Here is a 19,294-nt window from a genome sequence, read left to right on the forward strand (position 1 = left end):
TAAATGTGGAAATTAACACAGAAGAGTATTTACTTTATCCACAGTGAAATCTCCAGTGAACTATGATTTCTTTATTTTCCCTTTCTTTGTTGACTATGCCACTTGGTGCAAAGGACTAACTAGTGAGAGCGGTACTGCCAGAAGTGGCCTAGATTCCACCCTAAAAACACTTTACATATACTGTTGTCCTATGAATATGCTAAAGATGGTTCAAAGTGAATGTGTAGTTACGCATTCTCCAAGTCCAGTACATACAAGGTTACATGTGACTTGAAAAAGAATTAAGCTATGTCAGCTTTAGAAGAAGAAGTTTAACATTCAATTACTAAGAATGGCGAGTGCACACTTTTGAAGTTGTACAGGTAAGAATCAAATCATAAATAACAGCAGAAGATCACTACAGAAGTGTGTTACAACAAAATACTTACAACATTTATCTTACCGAGGACACAGCTCACTTGGAGTTATGCTGCCTGACAGGACTAGTTCAGGAATTAAAGCGGGCTCTCCAGGTTTCCTTCTCAAGTTGGCAGCTTTTTCTCTAACCTGCTGCTCTATTTCCAGGTTATTGACCATTTTAGGTGGGATAGGTTTTACAGGTTCCTCGCCAAGATCACAATCTTCTACTGAATCTTCTTCTTCTCGGTCTTTTTTCTTTTTCTTTCTGGACTTCTGTATATAAAAATAACAATGTACTATTTCAATCAGTATAGCTTTTTTCTCTTGTTTTCTTCACTTACAGGTGATAAATGGGTACGGTAACAACTGTACAATTTTAAAAATTGATATTTGAAAGAGTAGATTTTTTTCTCATTTTATAGGACTATTTCAGATTCAGAATTCAGCAATGCATTCCATTGATAGGCTTCAAGAATATGATGTGCTTCAAACAAAACATTTATATAACCTTCCCAACCAACTTACAAAGCAACTGTTTATTGAACATTTTGGCTAGCAGCTGATTCCTCATTCAGAGTTACCATGTGCACTCTCTTAGGACTGGTGGAAGATTACTCAACCAGTAGCTACAGTTCTTTGAGATGCATTGTCTGCATACACGGGCAAAGTGAATCCACATGTGCTACAAACTTTTTAGCTTGGCAGTGTCTTTATCAGGACCAGAATGATCCCCTCCCTTCCTTTATGCCAAACACAAAAATAAACAAACATACAATATACTTTTCAGTAGTTTCAGTAGACAACTGCAAACAAGTTCCTCCTTCTGCAGACTTACAGATTACTTGGGTGTACAGCTTACTTGGAAGCACCGACCATTCATGAATCACAACACCATTAGCAAAACAGGAGATGAGGAAAGCACACTTCTCCCTCACTAACGGAAGTATTTAGCCAAACAACTTGTTCACATATTATTAATAAGCACCTTTTCTTGTCTTAACTTTGTTACCTTTTTTGACTGTGTAATTCTTTTTAAATTTATCTACTCTCCTCTACCTCTACTGTCTTCCATAGATTCATGTAATCTCTGCTATTAAGACACCAATAGCAGTGATTAACCAATTTACATTTAGTAAAATGAAGTAAAGTACTTCTGGGCATGAAATGAAGGTCTGTGCGTGATATTTCACTCTGAAAGGGCATAACCACAGTAACCGCAGTCTCAGATACTTTTGACTACCACAGCAGAAAGATGCTTTGGAGTAGCTTTGGATGTAACCGCCCCCCATGGTATTTGGGAAGGCATAATAGCTAGAGGTAGATCAACTGGTCCCATACGGACCAATGCCCCAAACTATCTACCTTCACTTTAAACCTTACGTTTATTCATCTTATCATACAAATGAATTGGCATGATACTAATGAGCCATGTGCCCACCTATGTTCTGTTAACAGGAACTTCCAATACCTGCACATCAACTTCCCCTCAAACGTCGTGTCTTCCATAGTTGCTGCATGCACGGGAAACACTTTCTATAAAAGCATCAGCAGATGTACTAGATTCTTGAAAACTATATTTGAAAATTTTCTTTAAACTTTATTTTGCTATGAAACCTAAAATGACTAATGTTTAAACAGTGCAGTGATTACATTCAAGTAACCATTATCCTGAGGCATGCAGCATGAAAGCAACTGTCCGATGATTTTGCTGGCACTGCCACAGGCTATTTCAAAGGTCATCCAGCTAAGTGTATTATTCTAGCTCCTGTTTGTCAATACCCTCTTGAAGGACAACTGGGACCTTAATGGCAGTACCTTTCAGAGGTAAAAGGTTAATATGTTAACTGTGTTTTTCCATTTTGGGACATTTCTGAACATAAATTTACAAGAGACGTCAACTGCTTGTTCATCAGAAACACTCCATAATTATTTAACTTTACCACTCACACAATCACACAAGTTAAAATTAACAAAAAAAAGAGGGCTGAAGAAAATAAATAGCAGAAAGATAACTGCTCCACAAAAAAAAAGCAGTTTTTTTAATTAACAATTAATTTACTAACACATTCTAAGTAGACAGAATATATCCAAATACATTACAAAATTTATTCATGCCTACCCTGAAATTAATTTTTCTGTACTACAAGGACAAACTTTGAATACACTTAGCAATAACGTACTTTTTGTGAAACAATGATTTAAACAAACCTGTGCCTTCCTCCAGGATTTCCACTCTTGTAACTCAGTTTTGTACTCCTCCATTTTCTTTTCATATTCTTCCATATATTCTTCTATTAATTCATTTATCTCAGCCTGAATTTCTGCTTCATATGCTTTTTCATCTAATCTCTGATCAACTTCTTCCCTTCAAAACAATTGTATAAACATGTTGTATTAATTAACATGTTAGATTTAAGTTTATAATATATAGCATGTCTACTTGTCCATTAGTTTCACTATAGCAAAAGCACATCCTTTTGAGAAATATTAACATAGTTGACAGCAGATAGCTACCATCCAAAATTAATATTATTACTTTTTATTTACTCGTTAGACTTTAGAAATTTCCTTCTGTTACAGTAGTTACTTAACTTTCCTTCCTCCTCATAGTCTGGCAGTCAGACTCATGGTCAACCAGTGCCAGACATTACTCAAATCCTTACTTTTGCACCCTTCATATCCCAAATTGACTAATCTCATTAAAGCTCCCCTACTGGAAAATTAAGTACAAAGAGTTATCAAAACATACTTTCTCAAATAAAGCTTCATGGGTGTGTTGGTAAACTTCTGGAAGTCACGGAGGGATTTCATTTGTTTCCAAACTTTTATAATAGTTTTAAGCAACATTCTGTCTTTCTCCTGTTCAGCATCACGAAGTCTTCTGGTTTGCCTAGAAATATATATACATATGTACAAAGTCAGAGTTATATAACTCAGTGGAATAATACAGTGAAAAGTTGGGATACCAAAAGCCAGTGATGTGGTTTTCAATTTGATTGATGGCTGCAGTGGTTTAAATCCAAGGCACATAAAACCCAGATGAACTTGAAGATGACAGGATTTAGTTTCCTTCACTATCTGTACTCTAGTCTCTTGAATTTCAGACAATCTGACTTGAATTATGGTTCATTCTCTAGAGATGTAAGTCTTCTGAAATGCTTATTACTGCTGTACATCATTGAAACATTTTAAAGTCAATGCATGTAAACAACAGCCCAGGAAACCGACACGGCTGCTATGAAGTAATGCTTATTACAATCATACATTACAAAATGTTTTAAACCTAACATGCTTTTAACTCCACTAAACAAAATTTGTGAAGATGAAGTAATGTAGTAATGTATGAAATAATGTAAGAATTTTGTAGGGCTGTGAAAGGACTTAAAATTAGCAGGGCTCTTTTGCCTCAGAATTAGTATTTCACATTTCTAGTCTCTAATCTGGTTGTAAACCAGATGTTCATTAGCACTTTTAATGACCAACACAGACTTTGATGTCTATGAGGCACCAACACAGACTGCTTTCAGTACTATCCTGGCAGCTAAATATGTCTAGTAAAAATAACGTTATGTAAAAAAAAGATAAAATTAAAACAAAAATATTATTCCTTGTAATATTGAGAGTGTGGAAAAAGGAACATCAAGTTACAGCTCAGAGAAGCAATACATCACATATTATTTAAAAACACAAGCAGAAGTAGTAAAAACAATAAAAGTTGAAATACAGACTTTGCAGAAAGATGAGTAACTTCTTCACTTCATTAGCTAACAGTCTAAATATTACTTAGCTTAAAAACCTTTTCTTCTTTGCCAGATGAAGATAGAAGATGAGAGGTTTAAATACACAGGTCAGTAATTATACTCATTCAATGCATCCTACTTGGAAGCAAGACCTTTTAGGTAGAGAATCACCTCTGCTGAAATACATCACCCAGAAGAGCTAGAAACCTGCAATCCTCAGCATGCATTGATTTCTTCTTCAGCAAATAGGGACAGGAGGTCTGAAATAGCAAATTTGCAAAGCTTTTCTGCATTTCGAAGACATTCCTTCCTCAAACTGAAGGAAAACTACAGCTCTGATGTTTAGACAGCAAAGAGAACACAACAATTATGTTATCAGAGGGTGGAGGAAGTAATTAGAAAGATTATTTTCCATGCTACGCTTTCCTCACATCTGTAATTTCTCATGAGTGTGTTACATTGACCATAAGGGAAATGCAATGTTAAAACAGAGACAAGGCAGGTCAGATGTTTTTACCGACATACATGGTCCAACTTAGGACTACACACCATGACAGTAAAAATTCCTGCGCCTATCTGAGCCTCATATGTAACAGCTTCCAACAACAGAGTTGTGGCCAAGAAGAATTACAGATATGAAAAGCCCTTGAGTAATCCCAGCCAAGCTCATCTCACATTACTTACGCAACATTGATCCCGCTGATTTCAGCCAACTTTCTCCCGACTCGTAATAGTATGACACTAAAGTATACAAGACCTAGAAAAACACTTAAGATATCCAGAATAACAAAGCACGCCTTAGGGTCGGTGCCAGAATCCAAGAACCTCCTTTTCACAGTAAGCCCTCTCATTACTATTAATGCTTTCCCTGGTGACAGCTCCTGTCTCTGAGGTACTGCATGGTAACTGCACACCTCCTGCTTCTAATCCTCCACCAGATGTGTTAAAACATTCATAAAAGTTACTCCTTTTTTGATGGAAGACACTGTCCTTCATTAGAAATAATACCTTATAGACATAGTCTGATATGTCCTGCACAGACACCAATATGTAACAGGACAGCATACCTGAAGGATGAAAACCTGAAGAAGCAACTCTCAAACAAGAATAGCGAGTGAACGTGTAAGTGTAAGCTCACCACGCACGTTCCAAGGCTGACAGTAGAATTTGGATTCTTTTTTTTTTTGTGTGTGTGTTATAAACTACTCATGTGACACATTTTCATAAATGACTTGAATCTAGAGGGTGTTTTTAGTAAGTTTGCAGATGCTACTACATTGGGAAGAGCTGTTGACTCCCTCAAAGGTGGAGAGGCTTTGCAGAGAGATCTTGACAAATTAGAGGGCCAAGCAATTACCAACAATATGAAGTTTAACAACAGCAAGGGAACTGGGAAAGGGGCAACTCTGGCTACATGTACAGACTGGGGATAGGAGGTTGGAGAGCAGCCCAGCAGAAAGGGATCTGGGAGTTTTGGTCAACAGCAAGTTGAACATGAGCCAGCAGTGTGCCCCAGCAGCCAGAAGGGCCAAACGTACCCAGGGGTGCAGCAGGCATGACGTGGCTAGTCAGTCAAGGGAAGGGATGGTCTGCTCTGCACTGGTGCAGAGTAACCTTGAGCACTGCAGGCAGTTTTGGGCACCACAGTATAAGAAGGACATAAAACTATTGGAGAGTGTCCAATGGAGCACTACAAAGATGGTGAAGAGTCTAGAATATGTATGAAGGGAAGATGCATGAGGAGCAGCTGAGGCCCCTTGGTTTGTTCAGCCCAGAGCAGAGCAGGCTGAGGGGAGGCCTCCTAGCACCCTGCAGCTCCCTCAGGAGGGGAGCAGAGGGGCAGGTGCTGAGCTCTGCTCTCTGGGGACAGCGACAGGACCCAAGGGAATGGCATGGAGCTGGGACAGGAGAGGGTCAGGCTGGGAGTTAGGGAAAGGTTCTGCACCCAGAGGGTGGTCAGGCACTGGGACAGGCTCCCCAGGACAGTGGTCATAGCACCGTACCTGCCAGAGTTCAAGATGCACTTGGACAACACTCTCAAACATGGGTTCTGATGTTTGGGTGGTCCTGTGTGTAGCCAGGAGGCATAGTTGATTAACCTTGTAGGTCCCTTCCAACTCAGGCTATTCTATGATTCTATAACCCACTACATAGCTACAGAAATTAAACTCTAATTTTCTATTTAATACACATTGCCCATTGCAGATTTTGATAAACTTTCAGATTAAGTATATACTAGTTAAAAGGCTGTTCAGCTTAGATCTCCAGAATTATTTAGTTTTTATTATACTGCTTATACTTACAGATCACTATTGTCCATCTGCCAAAATTAATACTAACCTTCTCTACCAAGCCAGAAACTGGAAGATACTTTTACTATCCAGTTACTGTCCAAGAACAATAATGGTAATCTTGTAAAATAAAATTCTACCATTTTACATATATTATCCCATTGGCAAAAACATGACCAGCATACCTAAGAATGGGAAGTGAATCAAGAAGACTTTTGATGCCAAAGTGTCTTGTGTAATAAGGAAGAGGAAGATGGAAAAAACAAACTTGGTTCAAAAAAAAAAGACTTGCAGTGTTGTTAGTTGACATTTATTAAAACATTTTATTTAAACTAATTGTTCAAAAACATACCATTACTAAGCAATAAGTAATCAAATTAGACCAATTTTGAAAATACAGGTTAAGCAGAAATATTAATTCTTCTTTTTTTTTTTTTTTTTTTTTTTTTTTTTAACTCAACTTACCAGTAAAAACTTTTAAGCCTTCAAACTCCAGAGCCCTTTACAGCAGAATTTAAGTCTGACATGACTTACATGCTGTACCAGCACAGAAAGGAAAAGGAATACAGTTTTAAAAAGCACTGAGTCAATGAAGCCATACCTACCTGATTTCAAACTTGTACTCAGGTATGCTCTGTTGTGCTATAGGACCAGAAGCACCAGCATCACCATCGTCTATTCTACATTGCACAGCATTCCTCAAAGCATGCAGCTTAAATGAACAAACAAACCATTAACAGATGGTATGACATTTATAAGGCATACAGTGTAATGCACCTTGATATGAGCAAGTTAGTTCATGTCTGCAAGGACCACTAGAGATAAGGAAATGAAGGAACAGCTAAAATGAGTGGATTTCACAGAATCACAGAATTGAAGGGGTTGGAATGGACCTTGAGAGATCATCGTGTCCAACCCCCCTGCCAAAGCAGGTTCCTCAGAGCAGGCTGCCCAGGTGGGCATCCAGACAGGCCTTGAATATCTCCAGAGAAGGAGACTCCACAACCTCCCTGGGCAGTTTGTTCCAGTGCTCTGTCACCTTCACTATGAAGAGGTTCTTTAGCAGGTTGGTGCAGAACTTCCTGTGCTCCATTTTGTGGCCATTGCCCCTTGTCCTGTCCCCATAGACCACTGAAAAGAGGTTGGCCAAATCCCTGTCTCCCACACTACAGGTATTTATAAACATTGATAAGATCCCCTCTTGGTCTTCTTTTCTCCAGGCTGCACAGGCCCAGGTCTCTCAGCCATTCCTCATAGGGAAGATGCTCCAGGTCTCGTATCATCTATGTGGCCCTCCGCTGCACTCTTTCCAGGAGATCCCTGTCTTTTTTGTACCGAGGAGCCCAGAACTGGACACAGAACTCCAGGTGAGGCCTGACCAGGGCAGAGTAGAGGGGGAGGATCACCTCCCTTGACCTGCTGGCCACACTCCTTTTAATGCACACCAGGATCCCATTAGCCCTCTTGGCCACCAGGGCACACTCCTGGCTCATGGATTTGATGAGTGTGTTCCAGAAGCTGGGCACCTGCACCAACAAATTTAAGCATAACATATTGCTTGTTACAACTGGAAGAGGAGAAGGTCTAAGGACACGACAGAACTGGGAACAACAGTAAGAGTTCAAATGCACTTCTGAAACCGTAATGTAGAGATGAGAGACCACAGCTTCAACTAATATTAGATTCTATACATAAACAAGTACAAAAGATGGACAACTAGTTCAGGAGAATGCAAAAGATATACATGGCTGTGAAGGCAAGAAGGGAAAAATATAAAGAGCAGTACGAAAGGGAACTAAAACATTAGTTATGTTGCTGTGGTTTCTCTAAAGGACAATACTGAACGTAAAATCAGAATGGCTAATGGATCTGCAGGAAATGAAAGCAACTACATACTAGAAGCAATGAAGTCCCAAATCAAGGAACAAAGTTTTTTAAACAAACCAATAAAACTAGAGTTACCACATAACTAGAGAACAGTGAGCACATAGTTGAAAACATACACGGCCAGCTACAAAATGAATCTCACTGGTATTTAAAAAAAGATTATGAAACAATTTTGAAAGAAAGAGTAACTGAACCCAAAATGAGGACTGAAAGGAGAATTACTTTAAGATACCAAGAGCAGGTATCAGAAGTGGATGACAAGGAGTCCACCAGAGAATGGCAGGGAAGAGAGTGGGAGGAAGAATCATTTAGTCTGAAGAGCAATCTGGTCACAATCTAAATAACATCTGTTAGAGAAGACAGGTTTTAAAATTGCTTGTCAATAGCAGAATGGTGTATAAAAAAATATCATTAAAATCACTTCATGAAAAATGTATCGTGTAGTTGCCTACAACACTGTCAAAGTATTCTGGAAACACTCATGAAACCCCTTCCAGGCCAAGTTCCTGTGATGCAGACAGAGAACATAAATATCCTATTCCACTGCTTGATGGAAAACTCAAGCCAATCCTTCAAAGATAATTCTAGACTAGGTACACCCAGGAATTATTTTTATACACTGTATGTATGAAACATTTGTCCAGCATTAGGACTGAAACCTAATACATGAGTTTTGGCATATAACGTATATGTACAACAACTACAGACCCTAATTACAATATTATAATACAAGGATTATGTTTTCTTACAATAGCCCTTAAGGTAGAGAATCATCATCAACTTTAAGTTTTGAAAATTTGAATTTATATCCATGTACTTAATGACTTCTTAATAGTTAAGAAACTAATTCTTAATAACGTAATGTGGAATGGTTCGTCAATTTTTGTAGAATTCTGTAAGTTAAACTGCTTCATCTTACTTTTAAGCAACAGCTGAAAATTAAACTTCACTAACTTCCCTAGAATACTGCCTGCCTGTCAGAACCCCTGTACACAATCCTGTAAAGTCTTATCTGTCACTCACTAGAAAACATTTTGGATACTCTGAATAAGTAATAATATGCACATTTCATTTTCTCTAATTATTAAATTCCCCTTACCTCAAAACCTGTATTGAGTTCATTTTACATAGATTAAAGAAATACATGATCTTAAAAAGACAGTTCTGCACTGAGCACACAGCAATATAGATGAAATACTGAAGTTTCTACTATTCTGACAAAACACTGTTCATTACAATTAAAATTTCATCACTCTAAAGAAACAAATTAAGCTTTTACCTTAGACTGTCACATCATTATCTCAACAAGTTACAATGAAGCAATAGAAATACCTTGTCTGTAAGAAGTCTGGTAAGATTCTTCTGTTTTCTTGCTAAATACTGATCATATAACTGAGCCAGTTTAGCTGCTAATACATGCTCACGGCTAAAACAGGGATGATGAGTGAATATTAGTCCGGAAATATCAATATCCAATTGAAATGGCCCCTGAAAATCTCCAGGTCCAACAAGATACTGATTGGCAGCTGTCATTTTTATTGCCTGAAACAAAAACAAACAGAATTTCTATAGCCCAGATGAGACTGAAATAGAAAATCTGCTTTGCTAAAGATTTTACTTACGCAGGGCAAAGATGACAACAATGCTGTACTGGAAAAAGGAAAGCCCACTAGTCATCTTTTTTACCTGTTGCTTTGGAATTACTTTATTATCTCTGAGAACTGAGCTGTAAGAGAAATAGAACAGCTCTCTGAGAAGAGCTTTTGTTATATAGATAAATTGGACTGCACAGAAGAGGGAACCATTCTTTGCTTCCCCATTTTAATGTCAGGGAAATTCACATCAATAAGGCCCCAAAAGAGCTTTTAACAACAAATCTTAGAGAGCCTACTTCAACTCTCTGCAACCTAAAGGCCATCATGGCTCATATCCTCAGGTAACTGCCATCAGGAGGGAGTTTGCCATGCTAGTAGACTGCTCCCTTCCTGATGACTTTTAATCCCTTCTTAGGACTCTTCAGAACAGATTCAGAGATATTCTTATAATGTGAAAAATGAAGTTGTTAGGAATGTGCTGATTGCTGCCCCTTTGTAAACACTTACAAAAGGAAGACTGAGTGAGGAATTTAGCTATTGCATAGCTCTTACAGGACTAAGATAAATGCCCATGAAAAACATTCCACCTGATTCTCAGATTTTTTTAAAATATGATTTTAATATGACTTTTTTGGAGGACTTTAATCAGGATAAGATAGCTATCATTCACATGTTCTTCTATTATTTCTCTTACGCTGCAGAGAACAAACATCTGTCCTGATCATTAAGTCTGCCAGCTCCTACCATGAGGAGCTTTACAGATACACTAACATAGGGACTACCCTACTTTGGCATGACAATATCCAAAGGTGCTTCACAGTGGCCTTAGTGATTCACAGACTTGAAGCAGTCCATCATGCACTGTAACCTCACTATTTCAACCAGTACTACAGGCTGAACTCTTCATCCTTCTGTGTTATTTTTATGGAAAAATACATATGGAATATACCTTAAAAAGTGGAACAGTTGTAGAGCCCCAGAAAGCAGCACTCATGGCTCTTACCACAAAGCTCTTCAGCTCATCAGTGCAGAACTGACAGTGTCCCAGTAATGACATATATTAAATACACCTACCTTTCTATACAGTGTTTCAAGTTCTGGTGCAATCCCTTCTTCTAGTGAAAATATTGGAGGCCTAGTAGAAGACTGTTTAATTGGATTAGGCAATGCTAAGATTTTGCCATCATCACCAAACCACTCTTTCCCCTACAAATGAAGATAAAATTATATATTGTTTCTTACTTGATATAAAAATGATTTGCGAAATTTTAACTCCTTATGAAAAAAAACTACAAAAGAAAAGGCGACTACAAACTGTTTGTGACTAAACTAAAACTTTTCTAAGACCCCAAAGTGAAATCTTCAAATATATTATAGGTAAGTTTTGAAATTACAGGACCATGAGCTTGCTTAAACTTTAAATACACTTATTGCTAGAATTGAAAGAATTGGCTGCCATCCACACCTTCAAAATAGATTATAAAAATCATAAAGCAAAGAATTTTAGAGCTAAATGGCAGCTCAGAGAGATCTATTAAAGTATCTCTCAACTTCTCTAGTCCACAGCCTGAACTAAGAATAGTATCTCTGAAAGCAAATGAGAGGTCTTACACACTGATTGCCATCCATGCTTCACAGGTTAAACACGGACTAATTCATCCCTTTGCTCCCATGAACAGGATTCAAGAATAGCTTAAACCACTGCAGCTGCTGAAAGATGCTGGGCTGCCCTCTTATGCCCAGAACTGTTTTAAACTATACCTAGAACCAGAAGTGTAGATGTGGTAACACCAAAGAGTAACTGGGTTGAAACTGGCCAGTTGAATATTTTAGACCCTATCTGGTTCACAGAAGTGCCTCTCCCAGCACAGGAGGAAGTCAAGAACTTCACAAAGAAGTGGTCAGAGCAACAAGCCTGCCATAATTCAAGCATTTGGATGATGCTCTCAGACATATGGTTTGATTTTTGGTTGGTCCTTCGTGGAATAAGGAATTGGACTTGATCCTTGTCAGTTCTTTCCAACATGGGATATTCTAGGAACCATAATATAAAGGGGAACTGCTGTACACTAGCTTAAATGTATACTGAACATTACAATTATACACCTTATTGTATACAGGACAAGAGCATGTTAAAAATATAACCAGAGCACCCTCTCAGTCATTTCCATAAACTACTCTTGTAAACCTAGAAGGATTCTACAACATCTCCAAATAATCTATATCAATATTTAATTACACTTACCATCTGATCACTACATCTCTATAAGTACATTATTCCACATTATCTTCATGGACAGACATCATTTCACATTGCTTACTTTTTTTATGATCCTCTAGTATATAACGTGACCAACTTTTATTTTCAGTCTTTACACATATCACTAGCTCTCTTCTTATAAAAAAGAAGTTATAATTACCCCTATTCTACTGGAAAATAAACTGTGGCACAGACAAGTGATTTGTTCCCCAGCAGGCTATGAGTACAGTCAGGAAGAGACACCAGTTTTCTAAGCTCCAGTTTGGTGCTCTAACTATTAGGATACACCAAGACACACACCTTCCTCAAGTCCAATATTGTTAAACATTTTAAAGACAAGACACATTACCATGACCATTCACCTACTTAACTATAACAAAACAAAATACTGATAAATAAGGAGTGAGAAAAAAACAGCCAAGAACATAGTGGTGACTTACTTGCTCCTGTCTGAGAATTCTGTTTTCTAGAATATTTTGATTAGATGGTGCTACAAAGGGCCTTTCTCCTGTGTAAAGACCCTCATCCTCAAGGTACCTAGGCTGCACGTTTCCAGGCATCTTCTGAGAAGTGGGCACTAAAGAGAAATAAGTATAAAAGCACGTAAAATATCTTAAAACTGTAGTTCTAATTTATTAATTCCGTAGTAGCCTATGCCATTCTTGAAATGAAAGGTACTCCGTTTTAAACATGCCATCAGCAATATTTTCCTGAAAAAAGAATTACATAACCAGAACAGGTCCTTTTCTTTATCAGGACAGATTCATAGTTTAATTTTATCACAAAAGTGTCACAGATCTTCTAAATAAACAAATACATCTTTAAATAGCTTAGCACAGTTCAGTTTTAATGCTTGCTTGCATAACAGTGTAAAATCCTTGTGATCCTTTAGCAACAACTGACCACACAAATGTTTTTAAGCAATGCCCATATAAAGCACAAATTTAATTACCATTACTAGTTTGCTTAAGGCAGTCATGTACAAAATACGGAAACATGTATAGGAAGTTATGTTAGCCCAATAACAATTGGTGGGATTTTTTGTTATTTCACTGGCACATACAGGCTCCATACTTTTTAGGGAACACTTTCCTCCTACATTCAGAGAGTGATTATAGTGATAAATACAGTAACAGTGATCCCCTGAATCAGAACACAGTGGACCACACTAGAAGCAGTCAGAACTCAATTGCAAGACATAAAGGAGAGGAACCAAATGTCAATATTTTGGTATTTCATTCCAAGCTGTCCTGATATCATTCTGGTAACATACCACTACAAAACTTATTTCTGCTTCTTCTACTTCAAATATTAAATAAATAGCAAGTGATATGACAAAACATTTATTTTATTTTTATCCATTTTAAAGGGCTTTGCAGTTCTATGGGAATAAGGCAAAAAAGTCAGAGACATGATCTATGCTGTCTACTTCCAATTAAACAAAATGAGCTTTGTGAAAAAGGCCCCTTGTATCACAGAAATCCTGATGTTACTTATAGGACTTTGGCAAACTTGCCACGTGGAAAAAGTTACAGATGTGGCCAAGTGAAGAAAGACTATACATTAATAGTGCATGAATCACTGGGTACCTAAAGATGTGTATGCTATAACCTGTTGCATGGGCTAAACAATGTAAGAACTAAATCCCAGGGAAAAAGGGGCCAGCCACCTTGCATTTACTGGAGAAGGCACTAAGATATACTCCAGAGCAACCAATGTGCCCTGAGTTCACTTGCTAGCATACCAGACGGTGACCTGCTAAGGTGTGCATATTGCTACTTAAGTCTGTCTGAAAAAAGTCTTAGAAAATGGATTAACTGGATGATAAGTGTTGGAGCACAGCAATTAAGTATCTCCCTATTGCCAATCTGATCCAAGATTTTTCAAAAGATCAAAGGGTGACATGCTATGCAAAATTCAGGAAGAAAATGGTTAAGCACAACCTTCATACCTGTTAGCCTGCTGGGGATGAAGAGAAATTCCTTTTCTTTTTGCAGTTGTTCAGAGTAGCTTTCACAGTCAGCAGGTTTCATCACTAGAAGATCTTCAGCTGTTTGCCCTATAATGAATAAATCATCTTTAACTAGGCGTACATCTTCATCCTATAGTTCAAATAGAAACATCTCTGTTAGTTCATCTGTTTCTTAGAGATCTCTAGAAAGCATACTTCAGGAAATTTTAAAGGAACAAAAGCTGTCATTTTGTATTAGATGATTAAAATTAATTCAAGAATTCTGACTAAAAATATTAAACATTTATTCTACAGCTCACACCGTTTCATCTTCCTCTTGTTCTTCCTCATGGGCTTCTACATATCCTGCCTCCTCTTCTTCATTTAATTCACTACTTTTTTGTGCTCCAGCCTTTACATTCTCTGGTTCAGAATCAAAATTGAAGGTAAAGAAATTATACGCTTCTTCAGCAGAAGGAAAATCATTCTGGACCTGCAAAAAGACAACAGATACTTTTCTATTACATTTATAATAAATTTAGGGCAAGTGAAAGAATCTTTCCATTAATAATAGCAATAACAGCATGTACAAACACTTGCCACTGGATAGCTATTTTATCTCAAATAGAGCTCACAAATGCTAAAATTGACTGAAATATTTGTAAACAATACGTGAGATTTTCTGTTGCTATACTATCATATCATGAAATATTTATTGCACTGCTTTATAGAAAAAGAGTTATTTAGTTCAACTTTAATCAGCCTATTATTTTAAATATAAACAATTTGTGAATGAGAAATGGCACAATTTAAGTTCCAGCTGTAATACAGATATCGTTATACAGTGATAATGCAGATGAATCATATGAAGAGAAATTTATAGTGGTATTTTGCCTCTGAAGGACTCAGGCTCCTTTGAGTGTCAATATGAATGTTCTAATAGAAGAATTAACAGCAGCATTTTGTGACTCTAAGCATCTTACACTCCTTTAACTTCAACTGGTGACATCCAATTGAGAGGAATTAAATAGAAGGAACAAGTTTCCTCCAAGTTCCATTAATTACGTACAAATTGATTTTCTCATTTTGTTTTGTTTTTAATTAAAAAACAATGTCATTCTTATATTTGATAGTTTCCTTTTTTACACTTCAATTGTAGACGTATTCTGTTTGTGAATTTTTAAATTAAACAAAACCCTCTTCACTGCTCAAGAGGGAATCCTGCTTGCTTATTCAAGCAGAATCATGAAGGCCCATAAAGTTTAAAGTCTAAAGTCTACTATCAGTTATTGAAATAATGGAACTGGTACTTACTGGTGACTTTTGTTTCAGCTTTTTGACAGAATCACGAAACTTTACTTTTGATAGTAAGTGGGATTCATCCTCTTGCATCTCTCTAAGTTTATCACTAGACTGCACAAAAATATACAGCATTCCATCAAAAAATAAAAGACAAGACACAGGTTAGTTGCACATTCATAGTAAAAACTTAAGAAAAAAGGAAACAATCACTGATGATAGTTATACTGATTTTATATTTATGTTAAAAGGATACATTTATTTATTACTTAATGCCTTTCTCCTTTAATATGGGTCAAGAAATAGACTGCGGAGCATCAAGAAACAGTTCATTACATAAATGCATACATTCTTCACTACTGATGAGCTCATTTCTACAATTCTGAAAAACAGGCAGCCACATTCTCATCTCCACAAGGGGGAGAAATGGGGCAGCAATGAGAAATCTTCCAGTCCCAGAAACTGGACAAATAAGAGACTGGCAGACAGCACCAGCCTGGCAGCAGTGACAAGGGTGCTGCTGGCAGACAGTACTGACCGGGAAAGGAATCAAGGAGCCAAGAACAGCTATTTCTATAGCCCCTGCTGAAAACAGGACAATTATATTTGCTATTATTCAAAAAAGGCACTCTCCGTTGCTTGGGTGCCTAAATACAGACTTTTGTTTTTGTTATTTCTCAAGCAGTTATTGCTAGGCTACTCTGAAACTCCATGGATGATCAATAAAGGAAATAGCATGGCTATCCTTTCCCTGTTTTCTTAAGCCTCATCTGTCCCCACAAACAGATAAAACAGATCACTGGTTATGAGTTTAAGTGCTTCAGATTGATTTGCATCAGGCTCAGCCAACATAAAGAAACCTTTTGTTTTTGCTCTTTGTAGCATGAATTCTTAAATTAAAGGAAGATTTTTTTCTCCAGTCGAAGTTTACCTCTAGTCAACCTGAACTTCAAAATATAACAGTAAGAAAATCTGGCAAATCCAGCAAAATAAGAAATTCTGTCAATCTGACAGCCTCTTATTTAACAGAAGAATACTTCATACATGTGTAAATAAGTACAGGAAACAAAACCAACACGTGGAAGGGTTTAGGTACGCCTTATATAAAATTAATATCCACCTTATTTAAGGACATCCCTTCCATGATTTCCTAATACAAATGTATTAAAACAATACTACTTAACTGACCACTATGACAACTAATTTTATAAGAAAATACTGGCCTCACCAAAACAAAACAAATAGGTACTTCTAACCCAGAAAAGTAATTTAACCAGGCTTAATTCACATTGTTTGCAATTCCAGACAGAGGTGTTACTGTTACATGTTATTTTCTGGGTATAAAAATCCTTTTGAACACATTTGCTAGAGGCAAGCAGTCTTTGTGAATTCTGAGGAATCTGTGTGCAAATTCTACTGGCATAGCCTTTGTTATTTGTTCAATACAGAATTAATTTTCTAACAAATAATATGCTTATGTTAAAAAAGGAATATAAAATAGCGTCAAGGAAATACAAATACAGTGCAATGAAAAGTTAACATACAGCATTTAGCAATTACACTGTGCAAATTTATATAAAGCAAATTTCTATAGAGCAGTCCTTCTGTTACAGTAACTTAAATGCTTCAAGGCATCTTAAACAACACAAGTCATGAACCTGAAAATGACAAGTTTCACATAATGTCTATACTGTAGTTAAAGAAAATGACCATTGTTAAATATGTACATTAAAAGCAATAATTGGTGAGGTTCCTGATAACTAAATCAAACTAATATAATTCTGATCACATTAAAATAAATGAAGCTGATCTTCTATAGTCTTTGACTTGTTTGACATTTCATATTCAGTTTCTCAGTATCAGGGTAGCAAGACCTAGAGTACTTTCTTACCACTTTTTCCAGGCTGACTTCTGTTTTTCTTTCTCTGATGTTTTTCAAACGCCTTGGTCGTGGACTGAGGTCTTCTTGAGATAAAGTGACTTCTGCTTTTGACTAGGCAAAAAAAAAAAAAAATAATGCTCAACTGTAACATAAATGTAACAGGACCAAAGCACAGTAAGTCCCAGGAACTCAACATCTTATGCATGCTTGTATTAAGGACAGAATCTTTTAACTATGTAATCAGCTTAAGTGCTTTTACAGACCCAGATGTTAATGCCCCTTATTAAACTGCACAGTTAACTTAATAGCCAATCAATTGATTTCAAAACAGCATGGTAATTTTTTTGATGAAAACATAGAAACATCTTGTCATGATTTTATAATTTTAATTATATATAAAAAGATAACTTTTATAGTACAAACACAGCTGAAATGTAAACTTTAGGAAAAAAATACAGCACAAGAAAGACACTGGAAAATAACTGTACCGATGAACTGAATACTGTTTTGGCATTAGAATTAAAAAAGCAAACATCCCCATCAGCTACACACAATACCAGGAAAGCAAAATGAAACTGTTGGTACTTATAAGAATAAAGTCAAACAAAGAGGACTTTTGAAGGACTCTCACCCTCGCTGCTTTTATTTTTTCTCTCATTCGCTCCCTGACAGAGAGTTCCACAAAGCCTGCCCCTGATGTAGATGGAGCAGGCGGCAAGCCTGAAAGAGAGAGAACACAGTAACGTGTTTAAATTGTATTGTAAAAGTAACTTAAAGTTATGTAAAATAAGACTGTCCCACATAGAATCCCATGTCCCAACAGAAACCATGAAGAAATGCAAAGGAATCAAATGTGTTTTTTGTTGTGTTTTTTTTTTTTTTTTTTTCTTTTTTGCACAATTTAAGCTTTATGTACTATTATTTAAATGCATATAGTTGCAGTGGATCTGACTTTCACAATAAACTCTGAACCACATTAAGTAACGCACATAGGTATTTTTTTGCTATTAAAACAGGAAAATAATTACCTGGCCTTTAACAAGCACTTAGAAGTTCCAGACCAAATTTTGAATGGTGATGTGCAATAAATCCTGATACAGGCGTGACTGCAAGAGTACTTACAAACTTGCTTCCTTTTCCAGTTTTTATCTGCTCCAGCTATCTGCTTTCTGTGGTGACAAACTGATGATTTCACCAGCAGCATTTTTGTGCTATTGTTCCAATACAACCAAGAGAATAAGATGGATTTTACCCAGTCCCATGTATGACTGACAGCATCAACTAACTTTAACTAAAAGCCATTTCACACAGAAGCTACTCGCCATCTATCGTGCCATCCTTGAATCAACAGATCACCACCTCTCTGAGCAAAGGAGCACGCTATCCCTGCCTGCAGCAAGTAAGAAAGGAGGTTACATGGATGAACGAGCTGAACCCAGGTGTAAAAAGGTAACTTACAGCAGATGGAAGCAGACACAGGTGACCAGAGAGGAATACTATGGCACTGTCCAAGGATGCAGAGTTTAGGAAAGCCAAAACCCATCTGGACTTGATACAGTGTGCAACAAGATGAGACCTTTTACAGGTATATTAGCAGCAAAAGAAAGACTAAGAAAATTAGAGACTCACCTCTGAATGGGGCAGGGGACACAGTGAAAAAAAAAAAAGAAACAAGTAATCAGTGTTGTCTTTATCTCGGTTTTATGGATAATTTGCCACCAGGAGTAACAGGCTCCAGAGACCTGTAGAAAAGTCTGGGTCATCAAAAACTTACCCTAAGCAGAGGAAGATCAACTAAGGCCACATGTAAACAAACTAGTTGTACAGAAATCCACAGGATGTAAAGGGATGCTCCCGTCAGTGCCAAGGAAGCTGGCTGATGTCACCTCAAGGCCACTCTCAATTAAAAGACCATGGTGATTAAGGGAGGTTGCTGAGGACTGGCGTGAGTGAACATCACTCCTGTCTTCAGGAAGAAAACAAGCTTGTC

At 37.1% G+C, this 19,294-nt stretch overlaps 1 protein-coding gene across 3 annotated transcripts in view; it reads right to left on the reverse strand.

Annotated features, from left to right (window-relative positions):
- The window catches only part of CC2D2A (coiled-coil and C2 domain containing 2A), a 58,996-nt gene that overhangs the window by 32,553 nt on the left and 7,149 nt on the right, over positions 1-19,294 (reverse strand). For all 3 annotated transcript variants that reach the window (XM_035323597.1, XM_035323595.1, XM_035323596.1), the window contains exons 2-13: positions 17,936-18,024; positions 17,314-17,415; positions 15,438-15,536; positions 14,446-14,616; positions 14,124-14,274; positions 12,613-12,749; positions 10,987-11,118; positions 9,650-9,859; positions 7,036-7,142; positions 3,149-3,289; positions 2,608-2,764; positions 443-672 (exon numbers count right to left, since the gene is read on the reverse strand). In XM_035323597.1, the coding sequence (XP_035179488.1) occupies positions 443-672; positions 2,608-2,764; positions 3,149-3,289; positions 7,036-7,142; positions 9,650-9,859; positions 10,987-11,118; positions 12,613-12,749; positions 14,124-14,274; positions 14,446-14,616; positions 15,438-15,536; positions 17,314-17,415; positions 17,936-17,962 (1,664 nt within the window). In that variant the 5' untranslated portion in view covers positions 17,963-18,024. The remainder of the gene's footprint in view (positions 1-442; positions 673-2,607; positions 2,765-3,148; positions 3,290-7,035; positions 7,143-9,649; positions 9,860-10,986; positions 11,119-12,612; positions 12,750-14,123; positions 14,275-14,445; positions 14,617-15,437; positions 15,537-17,313; positions 17,416-17,935; positions 18,025-19,294) is intronic.

Source organism: Oxyura jamaicensis, chromosome 4, assembly GCF_011077185.1.
Source record: "Oxyura jamaicensis isolate SHBP4307 breed ruddy duck chromosome 4, BPBGC_Ojam_1.0, whole genome shotgun sequence".
Taxonomy (NCBI): domain Eukaryota; kingdom Metazoa; phylum Chordata; class Aves; order Anseriformes; family Anatidae; genus Oxyura; species Oxyura jamaicensis.